We start from the raw sequence: 21380 nt of genomic DNA on the forward strand, positions 1-21380 counted from the left end.
GTAAAGATCTCTGGAGAGGATTGGCGAGACTGACTTAAAGTATAGTTAGGTATTATTTTATCAGCCTTAGTTCCAAGGATGGAAATTCAGAATGTGAAAGTAAAACTGTATTGACTACAGTTGAAGGAGAAACTGAAAAATGGATTTTAGGAGTGGTGCCAAAGTCAATTCTGTTTGCTACAGACCCCAGAAGAAGGACCGTATCCTCCGAAAGGAAGTCCCAGACTGGTAGGTGTTTTGTTTTGGCTTCTTGGGAAAAGCTATTGGTTTAGTTTTTATTTTCTTTGTCTTCCTTCCCACCCCCCTTCCCTCCCTCCCTCCCTCTCTCTTTTTCTTACTGCTTTATAAAACCAGAGTGATGTGACTTATCTATACCTCAGAAACAAGATGAAAGAATAAAGTGTAAATAACAACTTTGTAGAGCTGAGTTACTGGGCTGGTGGACCATCTTTGAGTGTGTGTACATGCCCAGGCAGGAGCCGAGAGGTGCCAGGACCCAGGAGAAGGGGGCAGGCACACTCTCTTGTTCTCTGAAAGCTGAAATATCTGAACCTGGTCATCTGACGTGTGTTTATTTTAGGAGAAAGACAAGATATATGTGGAGTTAACACACTAGCAAGGATACTATATTTGATTTTTCTATGCTGAATTTCATTCTGAAATGGCCATGTTCTCTGAAAGCTGAAATGTGAGTTTACGCCGCCTTCTGGGTTCCTCTCTGATATGCAGTTGGGAATTGCTGAGTGGATCACATCCACACCTGTCGGCAGTTAGGTGAGGAAGCAGAGGGACTGTCACTAGCGGGGCTTGTGGCCTAGGGACCGTCAATTTCTCTAGGATATCACGTTCTCTCGTCATTTCAAAAGCTGCGTATGACGATGTTTCTGCTTTTTTCTTGCATGGTAGTGGGCGATAGTGCTCTTAAGAGTGTAATGTCCAGCTTGAAGGAGGGGTGAGGGGGTGTTTGGAACGCAGTGTGGGTGGACTATAGTATTGGAGAAGGGACGCAGGTCTGCCCCGTTCCTCTCAGGCGACATCCCAGTGACACTCTTCAAGGAGCTGGGCTGGATAGACAGCTGCTGTCCGGGACTCGATGTGATGCTGCCTCTTGACCAGATCTTTCCCCTCTGTCGGCTTCTCTTCTTTGAAGTCCAGTGCTCAGGCAGCCTGGGCTGTCTGGGGGATCCAGGCCACTGAAGACCTTCTCACAGCTTCTCCCAAATCAGTTTCTGGTGTGCAAAAGTATCTTCTTTTATAAATGTAACACCTTAGTGAAAGTTTGAATTCATGTTTCACAGTATGTTCCGTGTAAGATAGAAAGTAAATGGGTAGTGGAGTTCCCATCGTGGCTCAGAGGTTAACTGACCTGACTAGTATCCATGAGGACGTGGGTTCAATCCCTGGCCTTGCTCAGTGGGTTAAGGATCTGGCATTGCCATGAGCTGTGGTGTAGGTCACAGACACAGCTTAGATCCCACGTTGCTGTAGCTGTGGCATAGGCCGGCGGCTATAGCTCCAGTTGGACCCCTAGCCTGGAAACCTCCATATGTCTCGGGTACAGCCATAAAAAAAAGATGAAAAAAAAAAAGAGAAAGTAAATGGGTAGTAAACAAAACAGCAGAAGTGATTTTATTAAAATTAAAGAATGACTGAAGAACTTCTAAGTCTTTAGTACTAAGAGTACCCACCTGTGTTATGAACCTGCAAGTTTAGAAGTTAAAGAATACCCAGATTCCTGGCCATTCCTCTCTTTTATAGTATGGAGTATATTTATCCTCTAGAAGAATTTTCTTTTCCTGCTATTTCTTCCTTAAAACATAAAGTTTGAACTGATGGAATAGATTATGGTTCACAAAAAATTATTTGAAGCCATATGTATAGAAGTTTATAAATGATATGCAGTTATAGCTTTCTGTGTGTGTGTGTGTGTGTGTGTGTGTGTGTGTGTGTGTGTGAGAGAGAGAGAGAGAGAGAGAGGGAGAGAGAGAAAGTCCAAAATTTTGGTACTAAAGCACCGTGGACATTTAATATTATCTGGAGCAGTATTTGAATTAGCTGGGGAAATATTCTTCATTTCCACAGAAACTGGTCAACAGTTTTTTTTAAATTGAAGTATATATATATAGTTGATTTACAATGTTAGGGTAGTTTCAGGTGTACAGTAAAGTGATGCAGTCATATATACTCAGTTACATATTTTTCAGGTTATTTTCCATTATAGCTTATTACAAGATATTGGATATAGTTTTCTGTGCTGTACAGTAACTCCTTGTTTATCTATTTTATACATAGTAGTGTGTATCTGTTAATGTCAATGTCTGTGAATCTTTCTGTTTTGTAAATAAGTTCATTTGTGTCATTTTTTAAGATTCTACATGTAAGTGATGTTAATATTATATTTGTCATTCTCTTTCTGGCTTACTTCACTTAGTATGATAATCTCTGGGTTCATCCATGTTGCTGCAAATGGCATTATTTCATTCTTTTTATGGTGGAATAGTATTCCATTGTGTCACATCTTCTTTATCCATTCATCTGTCAGTGGACATTTAGGTTGCTTCCATGTCTTGGCTATTGTGAATAGTGCTGCTGTGAACATTGGGGTGCATGTATTTTTTCAAATTAGAGTTTTCGTCTTTTCCAGATATATGCCCAGGAGCTGGCTTACTGGATCACGTGGCACCTCTATTTTTAGTTTTTGAAGGACCCTCCATACTGTCGTGCATAGTGGCTGCACGACCTTCTGTTCCCACCAACAGGGGAGGCGGGTTCCCTTTTCTGCACACCCTCTCCAGCATTTATTATTTGTAGGCTTTTTTTGGTGATGGCCATTCTGACCAGTGTGAGGTGATACCTCACTGTAATTTTGATTTGTGTTTCTAATAATAGCCGTGTTGAACATCGTTCATGTGCCTGTTGGTCATCTGTAGGTCTTCTTTGGAGAAATGTCTGTTTCGGTTTTCTGCCCACTTTTTGATAGAGTTGTTTGTTTTGATATGGAGTTGTATGAGCTGTTTTGGAAATTAAGCCCTCGTTGGTTGCGTTGTTTGCAAATATTTTCTCGCGTTCTGTAGTTTGTCTTTTCATTTTGTTTATGGTTTCCTCTGCTGTGCAAAAGCTTCTAAGTTTTCTTGGATTCCGCTTGTTTATTTTTTGCTTTTACTTCTTTTGCATTGGAAGACTGACCTAAGAAAACATAGTTATGATTTATGTCAGAGAATGTTTTGCCTATGTCTTCTTCTAGGAGTTTTACAGTGTTATTTCTTATATTTAAACCTTTAATCTATTTTGAGTTTATTTCTGTGTATGGTGTGAGGGAATGTGATAACTTCATTGGTTTACATGTGGTGTCCAGATTAACATTCAGTTTTGTTACAGAAAAAGCAAGTGTTATTATTTGATTTTGTCAGACATTAATTATAAATTTACTGGTCTTAAATGCATTAACCTCCATTTACTCTGTCATTTTTCTCATGAGTTTTTACCCATAATCTTTAAATGTAGTGTTTTGGAATTTAGTGTGATTATGTTTTCTTGAAATTGGAAAAGCAAAATTTCATTTTCTTTGCTTTTTTTTTTCCTTTTTTTGCTCTTTAGGGCTGAGCCTACGGCATGTGGGAGTTCCCAGGCTACAGATTGAATGGGAGCTGCAGCTGCCAGCCAACATCACAGCCACAGCAACTTGGGATCCGAGCCATATCTGTGACCTACATCACAGCTCACAGTAACACTGGACTCTTAGCTCACTAAGCAAGGCTAGGGATTGAACCCGCATCCTTGTGGATACTAGTCAGATTCATTTCCACTGTGCCACAATGGGAACTCCAGAGAAGCAAAATTTAATACTAATCAGCTTGAATGTGTTCTTGGTGCACTAGAGTATAACAAAGCTTTAAAAATGTTAGCTAAACTTAAAAATAATATTGTGAAACCCATTAGTAGAGAGTTATGTCTGTGACCTTTTGAATGGTAATGTTCAAGGAGTTAGCAACAAACTTCTAGAATGAAATGCAAAAACCAGGACTCCAAAATAACTCTAGTCTTGTCCAAAATAAAGGGAATAGAAAACAGAATTTCATGCCATCATTATTTTACTGTCATGACCTATCGATAAGTAAATCAAGGGACAGAATGCAATCTTATATTTAAGAATTACATGTTATTAAAATTTAAGGCAAGTGTATACTGGCAAAAATAAATAATTATAGAATTTTTAAAATCTTTGATGCTGTTGGTTAGGAGAAAAAAAATTATAGAATTTTTAAAATCTTTGATGCTGTTGGTTAGGAGAAATAATGCGCCAACCATTAACTATGACAAAATGCTTTTTAATAGAGTTTTAATAATTCCTAGACTTATAGGTTTTTACATGAAATAAGAATTTAGTGGAGTTCCCGTCATGGCTCAGTGGTTAACGAATCCGACTAGGAACCATGAGGTTGCAGGTTCAATCCCTGGCCTTGCTCAGTGGGTTAAGGATCCAGCATTGCCACAAGCTGTGGTGTAGGTCGCAGACCCGGCTCGGATCCCAAGTTGCTGTGGCTCTGGCGTAGGCTGGTGGCTACAGCTCCGATTAGACCCCCTAGCCTGGGAACCTCCATATGCCACGGGAGCAGCCCCAAAAAGGCAAAAAGACAAGAAAAAAAAATTTAGTTGCTTGTTTTCACTGCCTTTCCTTTACATGTGCTGCTTTTGTTTCTATACCAATTTATAGCATAATCCTTTTGAAGACCGTGGAAATATCAATCAAATCAAGATTAAATCAATAACATGTAATTTCCTATGTACACAGATAACTAATGGCTACATGGCTGATGGGGTTATGCTGGTTGCTGCATAAGAAGCCATCCTATTTCAGAGATTCTGGAATGTGGGGAGGATGTGTCCAGGAATCAGTGAACTATATGATGGGTACTTGTAATTAAATAGTTTTGCCAGCAGTGGTACCACTTTTGCCTCATCTCTCTGGAGGTGTTTGGTGGGGTAAAAAGGCTGGAAGAGGTCTTTTATTTCTGTTCAGAAGCATTCCTGGCTCTTCCTGTGTCATGGCTCATGATCTGGTTCTGGAGGGCCTTTGAGGCCATCCCCTCCTTTACTAGTTTCTGGACCTCTAGAAGCTCCCCCCTTCATGACCAGACTCTCTTTGTCACTTTTCATTTTACTGGGAAAATATTTGCCAAAGCATTTGTCCAGGCGGAGCTTACCCTTTGGGAAGACCAACTTCCTCACCTTTTTGACCACTGATTTGTGCTCTAGACACTGGTACAGGGGGCAAGAAGTGTTGGACTAGGAGTCAGAACACATGATTCTAAGGGTATATCTTATCTCTGGACTTAGGTTGTCATGTGAACAATGAGTAGTCAGGTGACCATTGTATGGAAGTTCCATGGCCTGAAGCTAGGCATTGTCCCACTTGCTCCATAATTTCTTTGGACCACCTCAGGGGTCTCTGAAGTAGACTCACACTTTTTAAAGTTCTGTGTTTAGATATTAAAAATTAGAGCCCCCTTGCATTCTATCTTTTGCCACTTTTTCGTGTCTCCCCTCCCCCCTGCCCCCCAAATTGCGCAATATTAAGGAAAGGCCATGTTAAAAAAAAAAAAAAAAAACCTGGGAAAAAGTGTACAGAGAGCTAATTGGTTAAGTATTTTCTACTGGTCAGAGCTTCTAGATTCCATAATGAGGAAATTACTTAAAACTACTGAAATAATTCTAGCTTGATGAATATAGGCCATCAAAACCCGCAGCAGAGACTTTCAGCTTTTTGTAAAGGTTCGTGAGAGGACACTTCCTAATGGTTATTTCTGGCATCTTCCAGTCGAGTTGATTGGTGTGTTGAGGTTTAACATATAGTCATTTCATTAAAACTTTTTTGCAATTTCAATTAGGACACTTTTTGTTCATTCCCTGTTGCATGCTAGCCACTGTCCTTGGCGTCAGGACGGAAATGTGAAGAAGATCTGAAATCAGCCTGAGAAAAGTTCCAGACCAACCTTTTGTGGACAGAACTGGAGAGTTTGTGCAGCAACTCTGGGTGCTGCAGGATGACTTGGGTGGTTACTGACGTCTGTGCCACTGGATGACCTTGGGGTCATGGAACACTCTGCAGAAGCAGAGGAGCGGGGGAGGAGTGGAAAAGTGGCCCCTCACCTTGGAAGCTAAAGTATGCCTAGATGTGCAAGATACCATGGTCTCTTAAATTGTGCCTTTTCTGACAGTAGAGAGGTGTAGTTGAATTGGGGGCTTTGAAGTGAGTGACTGCTTTGGAAGAGGAAGTGGATTCAGCCCCATCTCTTCCCCTTGGTCTCTCTTCTCCAGTCGTAGTGGCCTGTCTGTCCTGTTGCTTGGATTTGCCAAATACAGGACTGCCCAGGCCTTTGCATTTGTTTGGACTGCTCTTCCTGAAAATACCTTCCAAGACCACATCCATCTTTTTCATCAGTTTTCTGCTCAAATGGCACTTTCTTGGTGCCGTGAATAAAATTGCAACCTCGTCCTCCCCTGTTCCCTTCCCTAGCTGTGTATATATCTGTCACTGTCTCTTAGCTCCATGAAAGCAAGATCTTTTGTCTTTTGGATGCTTTATTGAACAGCTGATATGTACCTGAACAGTGTCTGACTCACAGCAGATATTCAGTAGATATCTGGGGAAGGGAAAGCAGAGGGAGGAAGGACCTCCATTTGGTTTATTGTCTGTCTCCTCTTAACAGAAGGTAAAGGCGCTTTGTGCATCGATGCTGTACTCCTGGCACCTAGAATTATGTCCAGCTCATAGCAGATACTTTAGTGATTGCAGAGAGAATTTATACAAATCTGGTTGTGTACACTTAACCATGTAACTCTGCTAAGCCTGTTTAGTCACAGAGACGTCCATTAAAACAGTAGACATTTTGCTCCTATACCTACCCCTGGTAGCCTGTAGTAGGTGATGCACCACAGAAGTGGGGGGTGGGATAGTGGTGCTCATAGGATGTTGGTTAAGACCTTGAACCCTCTGCTTAAAACTGCCTGGTTCAAGCCCCAAGCCCAGCTTTCCAATAACTAGCAGCATGACCGTGTGAAGTTTTTGGCATGCCTTGATTTCCTCCTTTGTGATACCTGTTATAAGGTCGTTAAAGGATTAGGTGAGTTAAAGTGTTTAGAATAGTGTACAGAGCATGATAAACATTATTGATGTCCTTATAAATAATTAAGATAAAACTGTGTATGGATGTTCTTACTAACTTGTTCCTCGTAGGCAGTCAAGAGTGGAAAAGCCCCTTGTTATTGGCATAGCCAAATAAGGATGGCCACTTTGATCTGTTTCCACATGAGCTGGAATATTGTTGAAAGAGAAAAGCAGAAAGTGACAAAGGATTTTGTTTTTCTAGGGGATGACCTTCCTGCCCCCCTTCTTGTGTTTTTGTTAGGGAGCTCATTCTTTCCCCTCAAAATTACACACAGAGTTCATTAAATGAACCTGAGGGAACTCTCTGTATGTATGCAGCAGCTTTCAGCTTAGTTGCAGTAAGTAGCGCTTCAGGGGAGCCCTGCATGGAGTGGAAGTGCAGCCAGGCCGCTGTGGTAGGGGCTGCACAGAGGTAGGAGGGAGCCCGCCCAGCAGGAGAGGGGCCTGGGGGTACAGAGAAGCGGGGCATGGACAGCTGTTCATAGAATTTGAAGAGAGGGCATGAAAGCACTAAAAAGAGATGGTAAAACCTGGGCAGTATCTAACTACAGAGAGTGTCTGCAAAGCCCCTTGTTCTTCAGAAGACAGAAGAGTGATAAGAGAAGAGGAAGAGTGAACAGAGGAGGACAGAACCCACACGGTTCTCTGGCTGGATAATGTTATTTAGAACCTTGATGTGCGAGGGGCAAAGGTGCGTGATGCAGCTGAATCCATGTTTACAAGTACACTTTTGCACTCTTGTGATGTTTAGTTTAGAGATAGAGTACTTAAGTTTAATGAGCTCCTTTTTACTTGTTTATCGCTAATGATTGTTACTCTCAAATAAATTATGTTAAAGAAAAATAAGTGCTAAGTGGAGAACTCTAGCAGGAATTGATTAAAAAATGTAGTCCTCTTGAATTAGAATATATCTTCTTGTGAGGTAGGAGTCGGTGCCTGCCTGGCGAGGGTGCGTCTTGACCTGTGTGCCCAGCAGGAAGCAGGGATACGCAGCAGTGGGCTGTGTAACCAGCTCTCCGTATGACGCTAGTTAACGAACTTAGTCCAGTATTGACATGGTAGTCGTTATCTGTGGAAGGATTTCCTACTTTGTGGAGTATCTATTGCCTATTATGTTGTTCAGAGTTCAGGCATTCCCTTGCTGGCCAGTCTTGGACCTCATTCTGTTGCTCAACCTCTCATGCTCGGTGAATACCCTCTAATACTAATGCAACCCAGCAAAAACGTGGACAGAAATTTTTACATAAAATTATTGCATTCTAAAATGCGTGGAGCATCCATTAATATAAATAGTTAGAAGATGGTTGAAGGTAGTTCACTGCTTCATATTTTTTTAAGTTGAAGTTGAGAATTTTTTCCCTTAAGGGGTAGGAAGGGCCAGAATATGGCACTTTAAAACCATCATTTTTTTAGTCATAACTTTTCCTCAATAATATAACCATAATGATAGAAAACTGATCATTTTCAAGTGTCAGATACTAACATATGAAAAAAAATCACATATGAAATAAACCAGAAACAATTTAGGTAATTATGGTTTAACTAATAATAAGGGATATGTTGAGTTTTCAGATGGCTATTAGTGAAGTTATGGCTTTTGATTGGCTTTTTTATTGTAGATTGTATCATTGAATGGATCTCTAGGGGGAAAATCTAAGGAATAATGCCGTTATAAGCACTACAGCAAAACAACCATTATCATTAGTTTTCTTATTAAATATGAATTGAATGTGACTATTATTTGTCTGCCTTATTACTCTCTATTTTGTAGGGATTTCAGAGAGAAAAAGCAATGAAAAGCTAGCTCAGGCAATTTTTTGCTTTAGAAATTGACATTTCTTTTTATAAATTTTCTTTGGAAGGATAGACTTGATCTCATTTTGTATTATAGTGAGTATTCTGCCTAAGGGTATTAACTTTCTTGATAATAGCTGTATTGAATTAGGCAGTTAAGAGCATTCTTACTGAATCCCAGCAGGCAGGTTGCTGGGCTCTGGCAGTGAGATAGTCCCTTTACTTGTCTTTTCTTGAGTGTTGTGGGGCCAGGTCACACCCACTTCTTTCTTCCTCATTCAAAGGCAAGTTTATGATATATTTATTTTTTAAAGACTTTTTTTTTGAGGGGTCTTTTTTGTCTTTTCTAGGGCTGCACCCGCAGCATATGGAGGTTCCCAGGCTAGGGGTCAAATCGGAGCTGCAGCTGCACCAGAGCCACAGCAACGCGAGATCCAAGCCATGTCTGCGACCTACACCACAGCTCATGGCAACGCTGGATCCCTAACCCAGAGTAAGGCCAGGGATTGAACCTGCATCCTCATGCATCCTAGTCAGGTTCGCTAACTGCTGAACCACAGAGAGAACTCCTTTAAAGACTTTTAATACCTTCCTTTTTTTGTTGTTGTTGTTTTTTTGTTTTTGGCTTTTGAATTTTTAGGGACATTTTTAGGGACATACTGGTAGCATACGGAAGTTCCCAGGCTGGGGTCCAATTGGAGCTTCAGCTGCCGGCCTGCACCACAGCCACAACCATTACGGGGTCCAAGCCGTATGTGCGACCTATGCCACAGCTCACAGCGACAACGGATCCTTAACCCACTGAGCAAGGCCAGGGTTCCAGCCCACATCCTCATGGATGCTAGTTGGGTTCCTTACTGCTGAGCCACAGTGGGAACTCCAATACCTTCCTTTAGATGAAATAGTTTAAAATTAGATAATTTGAGTTTGGAGAGACCGACAGGAAGGGATGTGATATATCAGCCTGGATAAGCAGCTCTTTTTCTGTGTAGAGATAGGGGTGTGTCGTCTAAATTCAGACCGCTTGTTTCCTGTAGAGTGTGCGGTATATCTTCCTGACCTTATTAAAGGGCCTGGTCCACTTCAGACCATTCAGTTATTAATTTACAAGGAAGTGGAGTGCAGTTGCCCCTGCTTTATTTCCTTTTGTCAGGGTGGAGAGTGATAGGGTGTCATTAGAGGTTTTTAATGCTGTATCAAGGCAGTGAAGTAATGTAGCCAGAAGCTGTTTCTCATGAAAGTTGTACACTCACAATATCTAATGACGTTTCCAGAGTATTCCAGGAAAACAAGTTAGTCCCTCTGCACATGATTCACTCTTCTTTTTCTGTCCACTGGAGTTGGGATTCAGTGATCCCACTTTGCACAGAGAAGCTTCTGTGCAAATAGGGAACATGTAAATGTATTTACATCACTTTCTCCCTCTCTCTCTTGTTTTTTTTTTTGTTGTTGTTTTGTTTTGTTTTGTTTTGTTTTTTCCTGTCTTTTTGTCTTCTTAGGGCTGCACCTGTGGCATATGGAGGTTCCCAGGCTAGGGGTCCAATCGGAGCTGTAGCCATCAGCCTATACCACAGCCACAGCAATGCCAGATCCAATCTGCTTCTGCGACCTACACCACAGCTCACGGCAACACCAGATCCTTAACCCACCAAGTGAGGCCAGGGATTGAACCTGCAACCCCATGGTTCCTAGTCATAATCATTTCCGCTGTGCCACAATGGGAACTCCACTTTTTCTCTTTATCAATCTGAACATCTAGTAGTAGTTACTTTGTAAACATTTTATCTCAAATTTTTATAATGTTGTATTAAAGTTAACTTGGTAATATTGCAGGTATTACATTCTCATGGGAGAGGTGGTCCAGAAATGCTATAACTTAGTTTAGAAAAACAAAGCAAAACAAACCCAAAAGCAAAAAAGTGAAAGCCTTCATCTTCTGGATCATGCCCCCAGGGGAGTCTGAACTGCTAGAAGGGTGAAGAGTGGTTACTTACTAGAAATCAGTGCTTCCAAGGCAGATGCAGCTTCCTTCTTATGGTGGTGGGGGAGTCTAGGCAGTTTTTGTGCCTCTGCTGTGCATGGTGGTGCCCTCTTCTGGACACTGAATGCAGCGCCCAGTAAGGGTAGTGAGGGAGAAACAGCCTGGGAGGCAGAACCTCTGGTGACACTAACATTCCTCATTGGTAAAGCCTGGCTTTTGGCCTCTGTGCTAAACAGAGCAACAGCTCTTAGGAGTTTTGATAATTAGGTTTTATTTATGGTTCTCACATAAAGGCCCTGAAATCATTTATAAGGAGGACACAGTCTCATCTAGAGAACTATATTCTATATAAATGTCAAAAATGAGTTCATTCGAGGAAGTTTCCCTTAGAAGAGTCAAGCATTAATTTCTACTGAGAGCCAGTAGCTAGCATTTGTATACAATACTAATAGTAGTTTACATTTAATAAAATATTGTCAAATGTGATTATCTCATGTGATCATCCAAATAACCAAGTAATGATCTTAGTGGTGTAGGTTTGTTTTGGTAACGTAACTATCAAAACTCCTAAGAGCTATTGGTCGGTTTAGCACAGAGGCCAAAAGCCAGGCTTTACCAGTGAGGAATGTTAGTGTCACCAGAGGTTCAGTGACGGCAGCTGACCTTTCATGTTTCCTGGGTGCCAGGCATGCACTAAGCATTTACACCATCTTCTTATTTAATCCTCACAACACCATCTCTTCATTTTTAGATGAAAAACCTTACGCTCACAGAGAATATTGAACTTACCCGCAGCTGATGACTGATGGAACCCGTGTCTGAGCCTTGGTGGTCTGGCTGGAGCTTTTCAATAGATACTTGCTTTTAGCATCTTCTCAATTCAGAGTCAGTTCCTTATGGCAGAGCGAGTGCTTGCTGGAGGACCTCACTGTAATGGAATTGTGTTCTGATGAATACCCTGGTGGACAATTCTGTGTTGGCACATTTCACGGTTGATCGCCCCCACTGATCTGTGCCTGGACTGGGTTCCCACAGGTAGCTCTGCCTGGGTAGCCTGTGGGCACCTTATACTCTGGGTTTTTTCTCCTCTGTCTTCTGTTTCTCCTGTTTCACTCATGCTCCCCCCACCTCCAGCCCCCAGTACACACTCCGTCTTCTTCCTTTATTATTCTTTACCTTGGTCGATGTCATCACCTGGACTCTGAGTTAGTCTTCTGCCCTCTGAGTATAGCCTCACACACATCCCCAGCCTCTCGGTATGTTCTTTCACTTTACTTGCTGTCTTCTTTTTTTTTTTTTTGATTTTTTATTGCCACACCCGCGGCATATGGAAGTTCCCAGGCCAGGGGTCGGGCTACAGCTGCAAGCCTAAACCACAGTCACAACAACGTGGGATCTGAGCCACATCTAAGACCTATACCACGACTCATGGGCAACACCCGGTCCCTGACCCGCTGAGTGAGGTCAGGGATCAAACCTGCATCTTCATGGATACTAGTCGGTTTTGTTTCCTCTGTGCCATGATGGGAACTACCTCACTTTACTTTCTAAGGCTATGCAGAGCAGGCTTTTCCTTTTCCTTTTCAGATGAACTGTCTTTCAGTTTAGGTTCTTGTCTCTTGACCAGACTATTTTGGTAACTTTCCAGGCTGCTAACTCTGCTTTCGACTTTGTCTCCCTACATTTTTTTTTTTTTTTTTTAAATGCAAGCAAGAGTGATCTCACCAAAATACAGGCCCGATCATTACCTTTCCCCTTCTTTAGACCTATTGTGGTTTCCCATGGTTACAGATGTCAAAATCCTGACATCACCTTAGAATCATCTTGGATCTCAAAATGAGAGTATGGAGGCTACCTGAGGCCAAGCCTGAGAAGTGTTCACGTTCCTCGGATCCACACAGCAACTTGGGTGTCTGACAGCTCGATGGTGTCACCTGAGATGGAACCTCTTTCCCTCAAAACTAGCTTTGGTCTTTCCTGTCTTAGTTGATGGCAGCTCTGCCCTTCCAGTTGCTCAGACCTCTGTGATCACTTTATATAAAAATGTATCTACCCAATCCCCAGACTAGGATTCCTGATCATTCCTTCTTTTTTATTTTTGGTTTGTTTGTTTTGTTTGTCTTTTTAGGGCCTCACCCTCGGCATATGGAGGTTCCTAGGCTAGGGGTCGAATTTGGAGTTGCAGCTGCCAGCCTACATCACAGCCACAGCAACGTGAGATCTGAGCCGTGTCTGTGACCTACACTGCAGCTCACAGCAATCCTCAACCCACCTGAGAGAGGCCAGAGATCAAACCCATGTCCTCATGGATCCTAGTCAGCTTCAGTACTGCTGAGCCGTAACAGGAACTCCTGGTTTGCTTTTTTATTGCAGTATAGTTGATTACAATATTATATTAGTTTCAGGTATACAACTTAGTGATTAAATATATTTATAAGTTATTAAGTTATGTAATTATTAAATTATACTCCATTTAAAGTTAATGCAAAATAATGGCTATAATTGCCTGTGCTGTACAGCAGATCCTTGTAGCTTGCTTATTTTATACATAGGAGTTTGTACCTCTTTACCCTCCACTCCTGCGTGCCCCTCCCATTTCCCTTTCCCTCTGTAACCACTGGTTTGTCCTCTCTCAGATCTCTTTTTGCTCCACTTTTTTCCTCCAAAGGAGTTTTCACCTTCTATCATACTGTGTACCTCACTCATTTATTATGTTTGTTGTTTATTTTTAGTGCCCCGGGGTAGAAGTGTTTTTATTGTGTTTTGTCTGCTGAAATATTCCAGCCAACTAAAACATTGCATGGCACATGGTAGGGAATTTGCTAAAATTTGTTGAATCAGCAAAAATGTACATGCAGAAAATGACTGGCTGTAAAAGTAACAGTAGTAGACGATATGGAGGACTTGGGTACTGGAGTCCCACTGTCCATGTCCAGCTCTCTGCCTCAGTTTCCATCTGTAGAAGGGGTAGACTGCTGCCTGTTTCGTAATATTATTGAAGATCAGATGAGACAGCCCCTAGGAAGCACTAATGCTGGGGTTAAGCTGTATTAGACGCTGTTAGGTAAATGGTACCACTGGAGGTGCAGTAGCTGTTCTGAACAATCTCATTTGTGCTTCGCTCAGATTAGAGTAGGCGCCGTCTGGGCACTGCCTGAGACGTCAACGCCAGACAGGGGTTTGAGGTGGGTCTTGCGTATGGTATAGTGCTTAGAACTCTTCTTGACCCACTTCACGCCAGTTTCCCTGGGTCTGCTGGCTCCAGGCCTCCTTCTCTGCAGAATGGCAGCCGGATGTGGTGTGCCCTCGTTCCTTCTGTTCTACTTGGAGCTGGAGTCATCTCCTGCTCTGTGGGTTTCTTCACCTTATGTCTGAAGTTGAACTAGGCAGCTGTTTTTTGTTTGTTTGTTTTGTTTTCTATGCACAACTCTCAGGCTACGCTTTCTAAATGCAGGAGGGGGACACCTTAGTCTAGTTTATTTATTTATTTAATTTTATTTTTTTGCCTTTTTCTGGGGCCACTCCTGCGGCCTATGGATTTCCCAGGCTAGGGGTCGAATCAGAGCTGTAGCCGCCGGCCTGAGCCACAGCAACGTAGGATCCAAGCCGAGCTGAGCTCTATGCCAGAGCCACAGCAACGTAGGATCCAAGCCGAGTCTGCAACCTACACCACAGCTCACGGCAACGCCAGATCCTTAACCCACTGAGCAAGGGCAGGGACCTAACCGCAGCGTCATGGTTCCTAGTCGGATTCGTTAACCACTGTGCCACGACGGGAACTCCAGTATAGTTTATTTTTTATCCTACTTTTATTACTACAATTAAATAGAAACATAAAGGCATTTAAAAAATTTAAACTCAAAGTAAATATGAAGTAGACAGTGCATGTGGTACCCTCTGCTGATGTCAGTGTCCTCAGAACTTTCCAGCTTTGGTTATACTGATCTAGAAAGTCAGTGCCCCATGTCGTTGCTGGCAGAGCGCAGAAGACCTCAGAGGACGTGGGCACAGCTGGTTGTTCAGTTCTGCATTCTTTTAACAGATGGCTGCTGAGTAACCTCAGCCTGCCCTTGTGATGTGGATACAAAGTGAAGTTCAAGATGGTCAGTGAGAGAGATGAGGCCCTCCCCAGCAGAGCTGTGATAAAGGGATAATCGGGTGCTCTGAAACTGCATTGGGGTTGGAGTGTGAGCTCTACATGTCTCCCCTGGGCTCTTGTAGGGTCAGTAAAAGTTTGCAGGATTCAGGAATCCCAGAATTTTGGGGTGGGGGTGACAAGAGCGGCAAAGGGAAGAACATGGGAAAGGGGTGTGAGGGCACAGGCACGTCTCTGTGCAGCCCAAGCACCAGGTAATGGAGGTGACCAGTTTGAACAAGCAGTTGGGGTCCACCTTGCAAAGGGTGTTAATGACATGCCTCAGAATATGGCTTTTATTTTGTCAAGGAAGCATTTTATCACATCCATGGTGGCAGGATGCAGGAAAAGGAGAGTGAAAAATAGGGAAAGGGGGTTTTCCTTTTGTATTTGGAGAGCATTAAGGAAGGGATCAGCAGATCATAGTCAGTTAAGAGAAGGTCTTGATAAAACATAGAAAAGCAGTAGGAATGAAAATTCAATCACAGAGGCAGGTCAAAAAAACCCCAGAAGGAATCTATGAAACATGTTACCAGTTGACCGTCAGGGACAACGTTATTGTAATTCTTCAAATAAAGTTTAGAACAAGCATCCAGGAGATAGGGTTATCAGATAAAATACAGGATGCCCAGATACATTTGAATTTCCCATAATTAATGAATACGTTTTTTTCAGTGTCAGGATGTCCCAGGCAGCTTCTGAGACATGCCTAGAGTAAAAACTGTTTTTGGTTTATCTGAAATTCAGATTTAATTGGGTGTCCTGTGAATTTTATTTGGAAAGTGCAGTAATCCTCCCATGATAAAAAGATATAAAAAGCCTTGAGGTCAGACTCCATGATCTGACCCCTCTTTGGATGATATTGGTGAGAGAGTGCTACCCCATTTGTTTGGGGGTGTGAGCTGTAGATCTTGGGGAGGCATTTATATAGATCACAGGGAGAACCCTTTGGGAAGTTTTTCCTGTACTGAAGTGACTGGTAAGGATTCTACCTTATGAGATTTGAAGTTCCTTGATCAAGAAGAAGAGTGGGGAGTTTCCATCGTGGCGCAGCATAAACTAATCTGACTGGGAGCCATGAGGTTGCAGGTGCGATCCCTGGCCTTGCTCAGTGGGTTAAGGATCTGGTGTTGCCGTGAGCTGTGGTGTAGGTCGCAGATTCGGCTTGGATCTGGCGTTGCCGTGGCTGTGGCATGGGCTGGCAGCTGTAGCTCCGATTGGACCCCTGGCCTGGGAACCTCCGTAAGCCACCAGTGCGGCTCTAAAAAGACGAAAAGGAAAAAAAAAAAAAAAAGAAGAAGAGGGGAACTGTAGATTAAAGAAGGGGAAATTCTAACTACTGAAAGCACCTAATACTCAACAGACTGGATGGACAATGTCTTGTGTATTCCAGGAAACAAAACGAGGGTGTCTCCCCTGTTGAGGGGGGTCATCCAGTTGGCTTTATGGAGTGTGAACGGGGCTGGGCTGCCGTTGTTGTTTATGCTCTTGGTGTACAGTGGGCCCTGTGTTCTGGCTCCCGTTTTTATTGGGACTGTACAAACATTACCAGAACCCCAACAATAAACACTACCAAGAATGTGAGGTCATAGTAACATGACGTCACAGGGAGCCGGGTCCTAGGAAGCCCCTGTGGACAGCAGACAGGGGAGCTGGGCTGAAGGACGAGCACGGGGCTGGTGAGAGGAGGCATGGCCAGGCGCCCTCGGCTCCGAGATGAGCTCTTGGTGTTTGTCCTCCTGCTGGTGAGTGTGTTTTCCCATCTGACCGCCAGCTCTCTGATGTAAAAGGAGCGTTCTGTTCGTGTTCAAGGTCTCATAAATCGTGAGTGGGGCTGAATGAGCCATCTAGGAATCTTCATTTTATTCCTTCCTTTCTTTTTTACTGAAGGTTCAGGAAGATCCAGAGAGTCTGATTTCTACAGGTTTTAAAATTACCCGCTTCTGGTGAATGTGAGGGAAATGAGGTGGAATAGACTGGGTGGGATAGGAGAATGAGGCAGCCAACACGAGGGATGAGAAACATAAGGGATAGAGCCAGTGCTGCATTTTTACAAATACATGCTCTTTACGATAAGTCTTATATGGGAACAACTTCTTTGCAGGATTAAGTATGTGATATAATTACATTGTTTTCATGAAGTGATTAAATATATGCCATGAATTTGACTTGAGACGTGAACAGTAATAAGCAGTTATTGGGAGCACAACTCCAAGGATTTTTTTTTTTCATAACTATAAAATTATTTGATTGTAACTAAAATAGTTTTTACAGTAAATATTTTACATTTTCACCACTTATTTGAGAAAACACGAAGTGTCAGCTGACCTTTAAAAGAAATATCTTCCATGAATTTATTTAGAGGTGTGCTATATATAGTAACCGAATATGCAATTTTCTGATAGGATAAACTTCACAAAACTGGCTAGTAATGTGAATTTTACAAAGGAGAGTTAAGCATAAAAAAATATTTGAATGTATTTACATTAAGATTTCAGCATAACGAAGCAATTAATTTTGATTGGTTATTTCTGTTGAAAATTAAGGTGGCTGATTGTTGGGGGTGGGGAGGTGGTTACCAAACATCCTGGTTCACCTGGGTCAGTTCCACTTTGTGCCTGTTGTCTTGACATTGCTATGGGTTAGCATTTGAGTTTGACTTTTAAAAAGTGGTGTATTAAAAAAAAAAAAAAAAGTGGTGTATTATGCTCAATACTTGCAGTAAAATAAGTTGGCATGGGTTTGTAAACCTCCCCTTTGTACTTCTGGCTTCTCCGTGGTCTCCTCTGGAATGTGTCAGTCAACGTGTGCGTTAAACAGAAATTTCACGAAGCTGAGTCTACAAGACATTGTGGGATAAGGATTAGTCTCTCTCTTTTCTGTCCCCTTATGGCTCCTTTCAGAGATAGCTCCTGGGAGCCCTGGCTGATAAGTGAGCTCTGAGAGGGGCTGCTAGGACAGTTAACTCCTTCAGGTCTGGCAGTGGCTGGGGAAGCCTAGGACCTACAGCCCTGGGAGCTCATTGGTGCACAGCTGGCTGTGCTGTAGCCCCGCTGCTGCCAGGCTGCACTTGGTAGGTCAGTGGGAAATGGGAAATTGTAGGCGAGGTAGAATCAGTGACGAAATAGAGATTGAGCAGTTCTGCTTAAAAATGTCTTCAATTTGCTGTAAGGATTTTTTAAGTTTAAAACTAGTTTTTTTGTTTTGGTAATGCCTTTTTTTTTTTTTAAACCTTGTAGCAATTATAATTACATCTTTAATGATGTTATCATCCCTGTGTTCCTTTCAGAGTGCCCTGGTTTAGATGATAAATTGTTCTCTGCTTATAATTCAGGCCAAGTTATTAAAGAGTTATGAGAGGCAGGGCAGGCAGGGGCAGGCAGGCTAGGTGATGGGCCTCATTCACTGTAGCCGGAAATGGCTTTGACATTTTTAAAGATTGTGGAAAAACAACAAAAACAAAAAAGGCATGTGTGACAGGGACCTTATGTGGCTGCAAGTCTGAAACGTTTACTTTCTGGTTCATTATAGAAAAATTCTGTGTCTGGTTTAGAGTCTACAGTAAGTGTGTTGCAAGACCACTTAAGCATGAGGATAGCTTTGCTTTGTTAGATGTGAGAATGAAGGTTTGCGTATCGCAGAGTTCTTGGTTTTAGTGTTACTGGTGCACACTGCAGCACTGGGCTGGAGCAGAGGTTCTCATGGTGTGGTTATGCCACTTCCGAGGCCCTTTTCAGTGGGTTTTTGAGGACAAAATTATTTTATAGTAACAGTGTGGTATTGTTTTCCTTTCTCACTGTCTTGATATTTGCACTGATGGTACAAAAGCAGTGATGGGGCGCTTAGTGCTAATCAAGCTGGGGGCACCAGGCTGTTGCAGTTGTTACATTCTTCACTGCCATACACTCCAAATAAAAATAAAGGCCAGTTTCACCTCAAGATGTCCTTGATAAAGCATTACCAATTTACTACTTTTTAAATCCTTGGGTACCTGCCTTTTTAATTTCACAAGTGATAAAACAAAGTATGCAGGAAGCGCTTCCTCTCCTGATGGCTGTCTCTAGGAAAAGCACTCATGCAGTTTGAGTTGTCAACTGTTACATAGTCACTTTTTTCATGGAAATGCCATTTTTCCTTCAAAGTCTGATAAGCCGTGGTTTTTTCAAACGTTTTCTTAAAAATTGGTAGAGTGAGCTTATGACTGCTTTAAGGAAAACAGCTGTCAATTTTTATTGCCAATGGTAAAATGTAAACTTTCAATCAGAAATTAGAACTTCAGAAAACTTGTATCTACCACCAAAAGTTTGGCAGCTTCCTAGGGCTTTACAACTTTTCTGAAGATGATAATAGTGACATTAATGAATGTGATTTTTTTTTTATGATGAAATGTGTCAACAAATATTTTGCAAATGACCAATTTATGTAGCAGAATCATGCCTTGGAAATACGTATCAAAGTGTGAGACCTTTTTTAATACAAGAGTGCAAAATACTCCCTGATAAAAGTTTAGATTCTATATTCCAACTACCCTTTAATAAATTACCATGTGTTTCATTTTGACATATCAAAAAAGACTATCCACAATTAAGAATATTAAAATATTCCTTATTTTTCTAAGTATCTCTGTGAGGCCAGATTTTCTTAGTGTTTTCAACCAAAATGATGTATAGTTACCAACTGAATGTGGAAGTGTCTCTGAGGATCCAGTTGTCTTCCAGTAAATCAGCTGTTAAAGAAATGTATCAAATATGGAAACCACTTAATTGTCTCATTAAATTTTGTGTCATTTTTGGAAAATGAAATTATTTTAGTAAAAATGTATTATTTACTATTTCATGTAATAGATTTATTACTTTTAAATGAATAGTTAAAAATTTCTGTTTTAATTATCCATGCAGTGAATATCAATAGATAAAACCTACATAAACTTCTATACTTTCAAGAATGTAAAGGTCCTGAAACCAAAAGGTTTGAGAACTGCTCATCAAGGGTTTAAGCAATCACGTCTCTAGTACAGTATATAGTAACTGAAAATATTTTCATGAATAATTAAGCATAAGATGATACCATTTTAAATATTTTTTTCATTTGTTAGTTCTACAATAGCGTGATCATTTCATCAGCTATTTCCGTTTTTGCCACGCAAGAACAACCTTTTATATTCTTTTGTTTCCTTGTTGATTCTTACAGCAATGCTGGGGTGAAAACAGCACTGCTCGAGGCTCATTCTGAAATGGGGAGCACTGAGATTCTGGAGAAAGAGACCTCAGGAAGCCTCAGTAATGGAACCAGCAGCAATGTAGAAGCAGCCAAAAGGTTGGCCAAGCGCCTTTATCAACTGGACAGGTTCAAAAGATCGGATGTGGCAAAGCACCTGGGCAAGAAGTATGTTCCGTCCCCAAGCTGTTGTCTGAGTGTACCCTGTAGGGGTGTGTTTGTGCTTTAATGGCTTCGGTTTTAGTAACCAGGTGTGTTCTGTTTTGTTATAGCAATGAATTTAGCAGACTGGTTGCAGAAGAATATTTGAAGTTTTTTGATTTTACAGGAATGACACTGGATCAGTCTCTCAGGTATGATTGAACATTGCTGTTCTTCTTTGCCTCTAAATAATTAATTCTGGGGACAGAAAGTAATGTGCTCAAGATAAAATCTGATTCTTATTTTTTCAAAGCCATGGTTACATTGTGGTCTTGGCTCACATTGTGTTATAGATACCAAACATAGTTATAAAGTAGGGAAAATATATTGTTTTAATGAAATCAAACATGAACTCACATTTTGTACCTAGTAGATGGCATAGTAAAGAATGATGGTGAAGAAGTCTTGGAGAAACGGGATCTGGGAATTTGGTTCTTAAATGGTCAGTTTTTTTTAAAGGCACAGTTTACAGACTTACAGATTTTTTTCTCTAAGCAATTGTTTACAATAGCCAAATAGCCTATTTTTGACCTATACCACAGCTCATAGCAAGGCTGGATCCTTAACCCACTGAGCGAGGCCAGGATTGAACCCTCATCCTCATGGAGACTTGTCAGGTTCGTTTCCGCTGAGCCACAATGGGAACTCCCGCCAAATAGCCTTTTAAGACAGCACTTTGGAATTAACTCATAAATGGATAAAAATGAAAATTTCTAAGTGCAGCTGAAGGTAAAACCCAGTCAGCATTTAATCTTGTAAGCTCTGTAGCATGTCAGAGCCTGGAGAAATTCTGAGATCATCTTGTATGACCCTCTAGTTTTACAAATCAGGAAACTAGGCCTGGCAGTTGAAGTGAGGATGTTTGGTTAGAATGCACTTAGTCT

At 41.7% G+C, this 21380-nt stretch overlaps 1 protein-coding gene and 1 long non-coding RNA gene across 13 annotated transcripts in view; one reads left to right on the forward strand and one right to left on the reverse strand.

The window, feature by feature from the left end:
- The window catches only part of PSD3 (pleckstrin and Sec7 domain containing 3), a 626723-nt gene that overhangs the window by 335966 nt on the left and 269377 nt on the right, over positions 1-21380 (forward strand). For all 12 annotated transcript variants that reach the window (XM_085004345.1, XM_021077991.2, XM_085004352.1 and 9 more), the window contains 2 exons: positions 20269-20463; positions 20568-20648. In XM_085004345.1, coding sequence (XP_084860471.1) covers positions 20269-20463; positions 20568-20648 — 276 coding nt within the window. The remainder of the gene's footprint in view (positions 1-20268; positions 20464-20567; positions 20649-21380) is intronic.
- LOC146395154 (uncharacterized) lies at positions 12227-17773 on the reverse strand. Its single transcript, XR_014832770.1, has 2 exons — positions 16302-17773; positions 12227-14467 (listed from the first exon to the last, which is right to left on the reverse strand). It is a non-coding gene; the product is annotated as an uncharacterized LOC146395154 (long non-coding RNA).

The sequence above is a fragment of the Sus scrofa genome, chromosome 17, assembly GCF_054392235.1.
Source record: "Sus scrofa isolate SSC_HxYL_T2T_F1_AM1 chromosome 17, Sscrofa_HxYL_maternal_Yorkshire_Landrace_v2.0, whole genome shotgun sequence".
NCBI classification, from domain to species: domain Eukaryota; kingdom Metazoa; phylum Chordata; class Mammalia; order Artiodactyla; family Suidae; genus Sus; species Sus scrofa.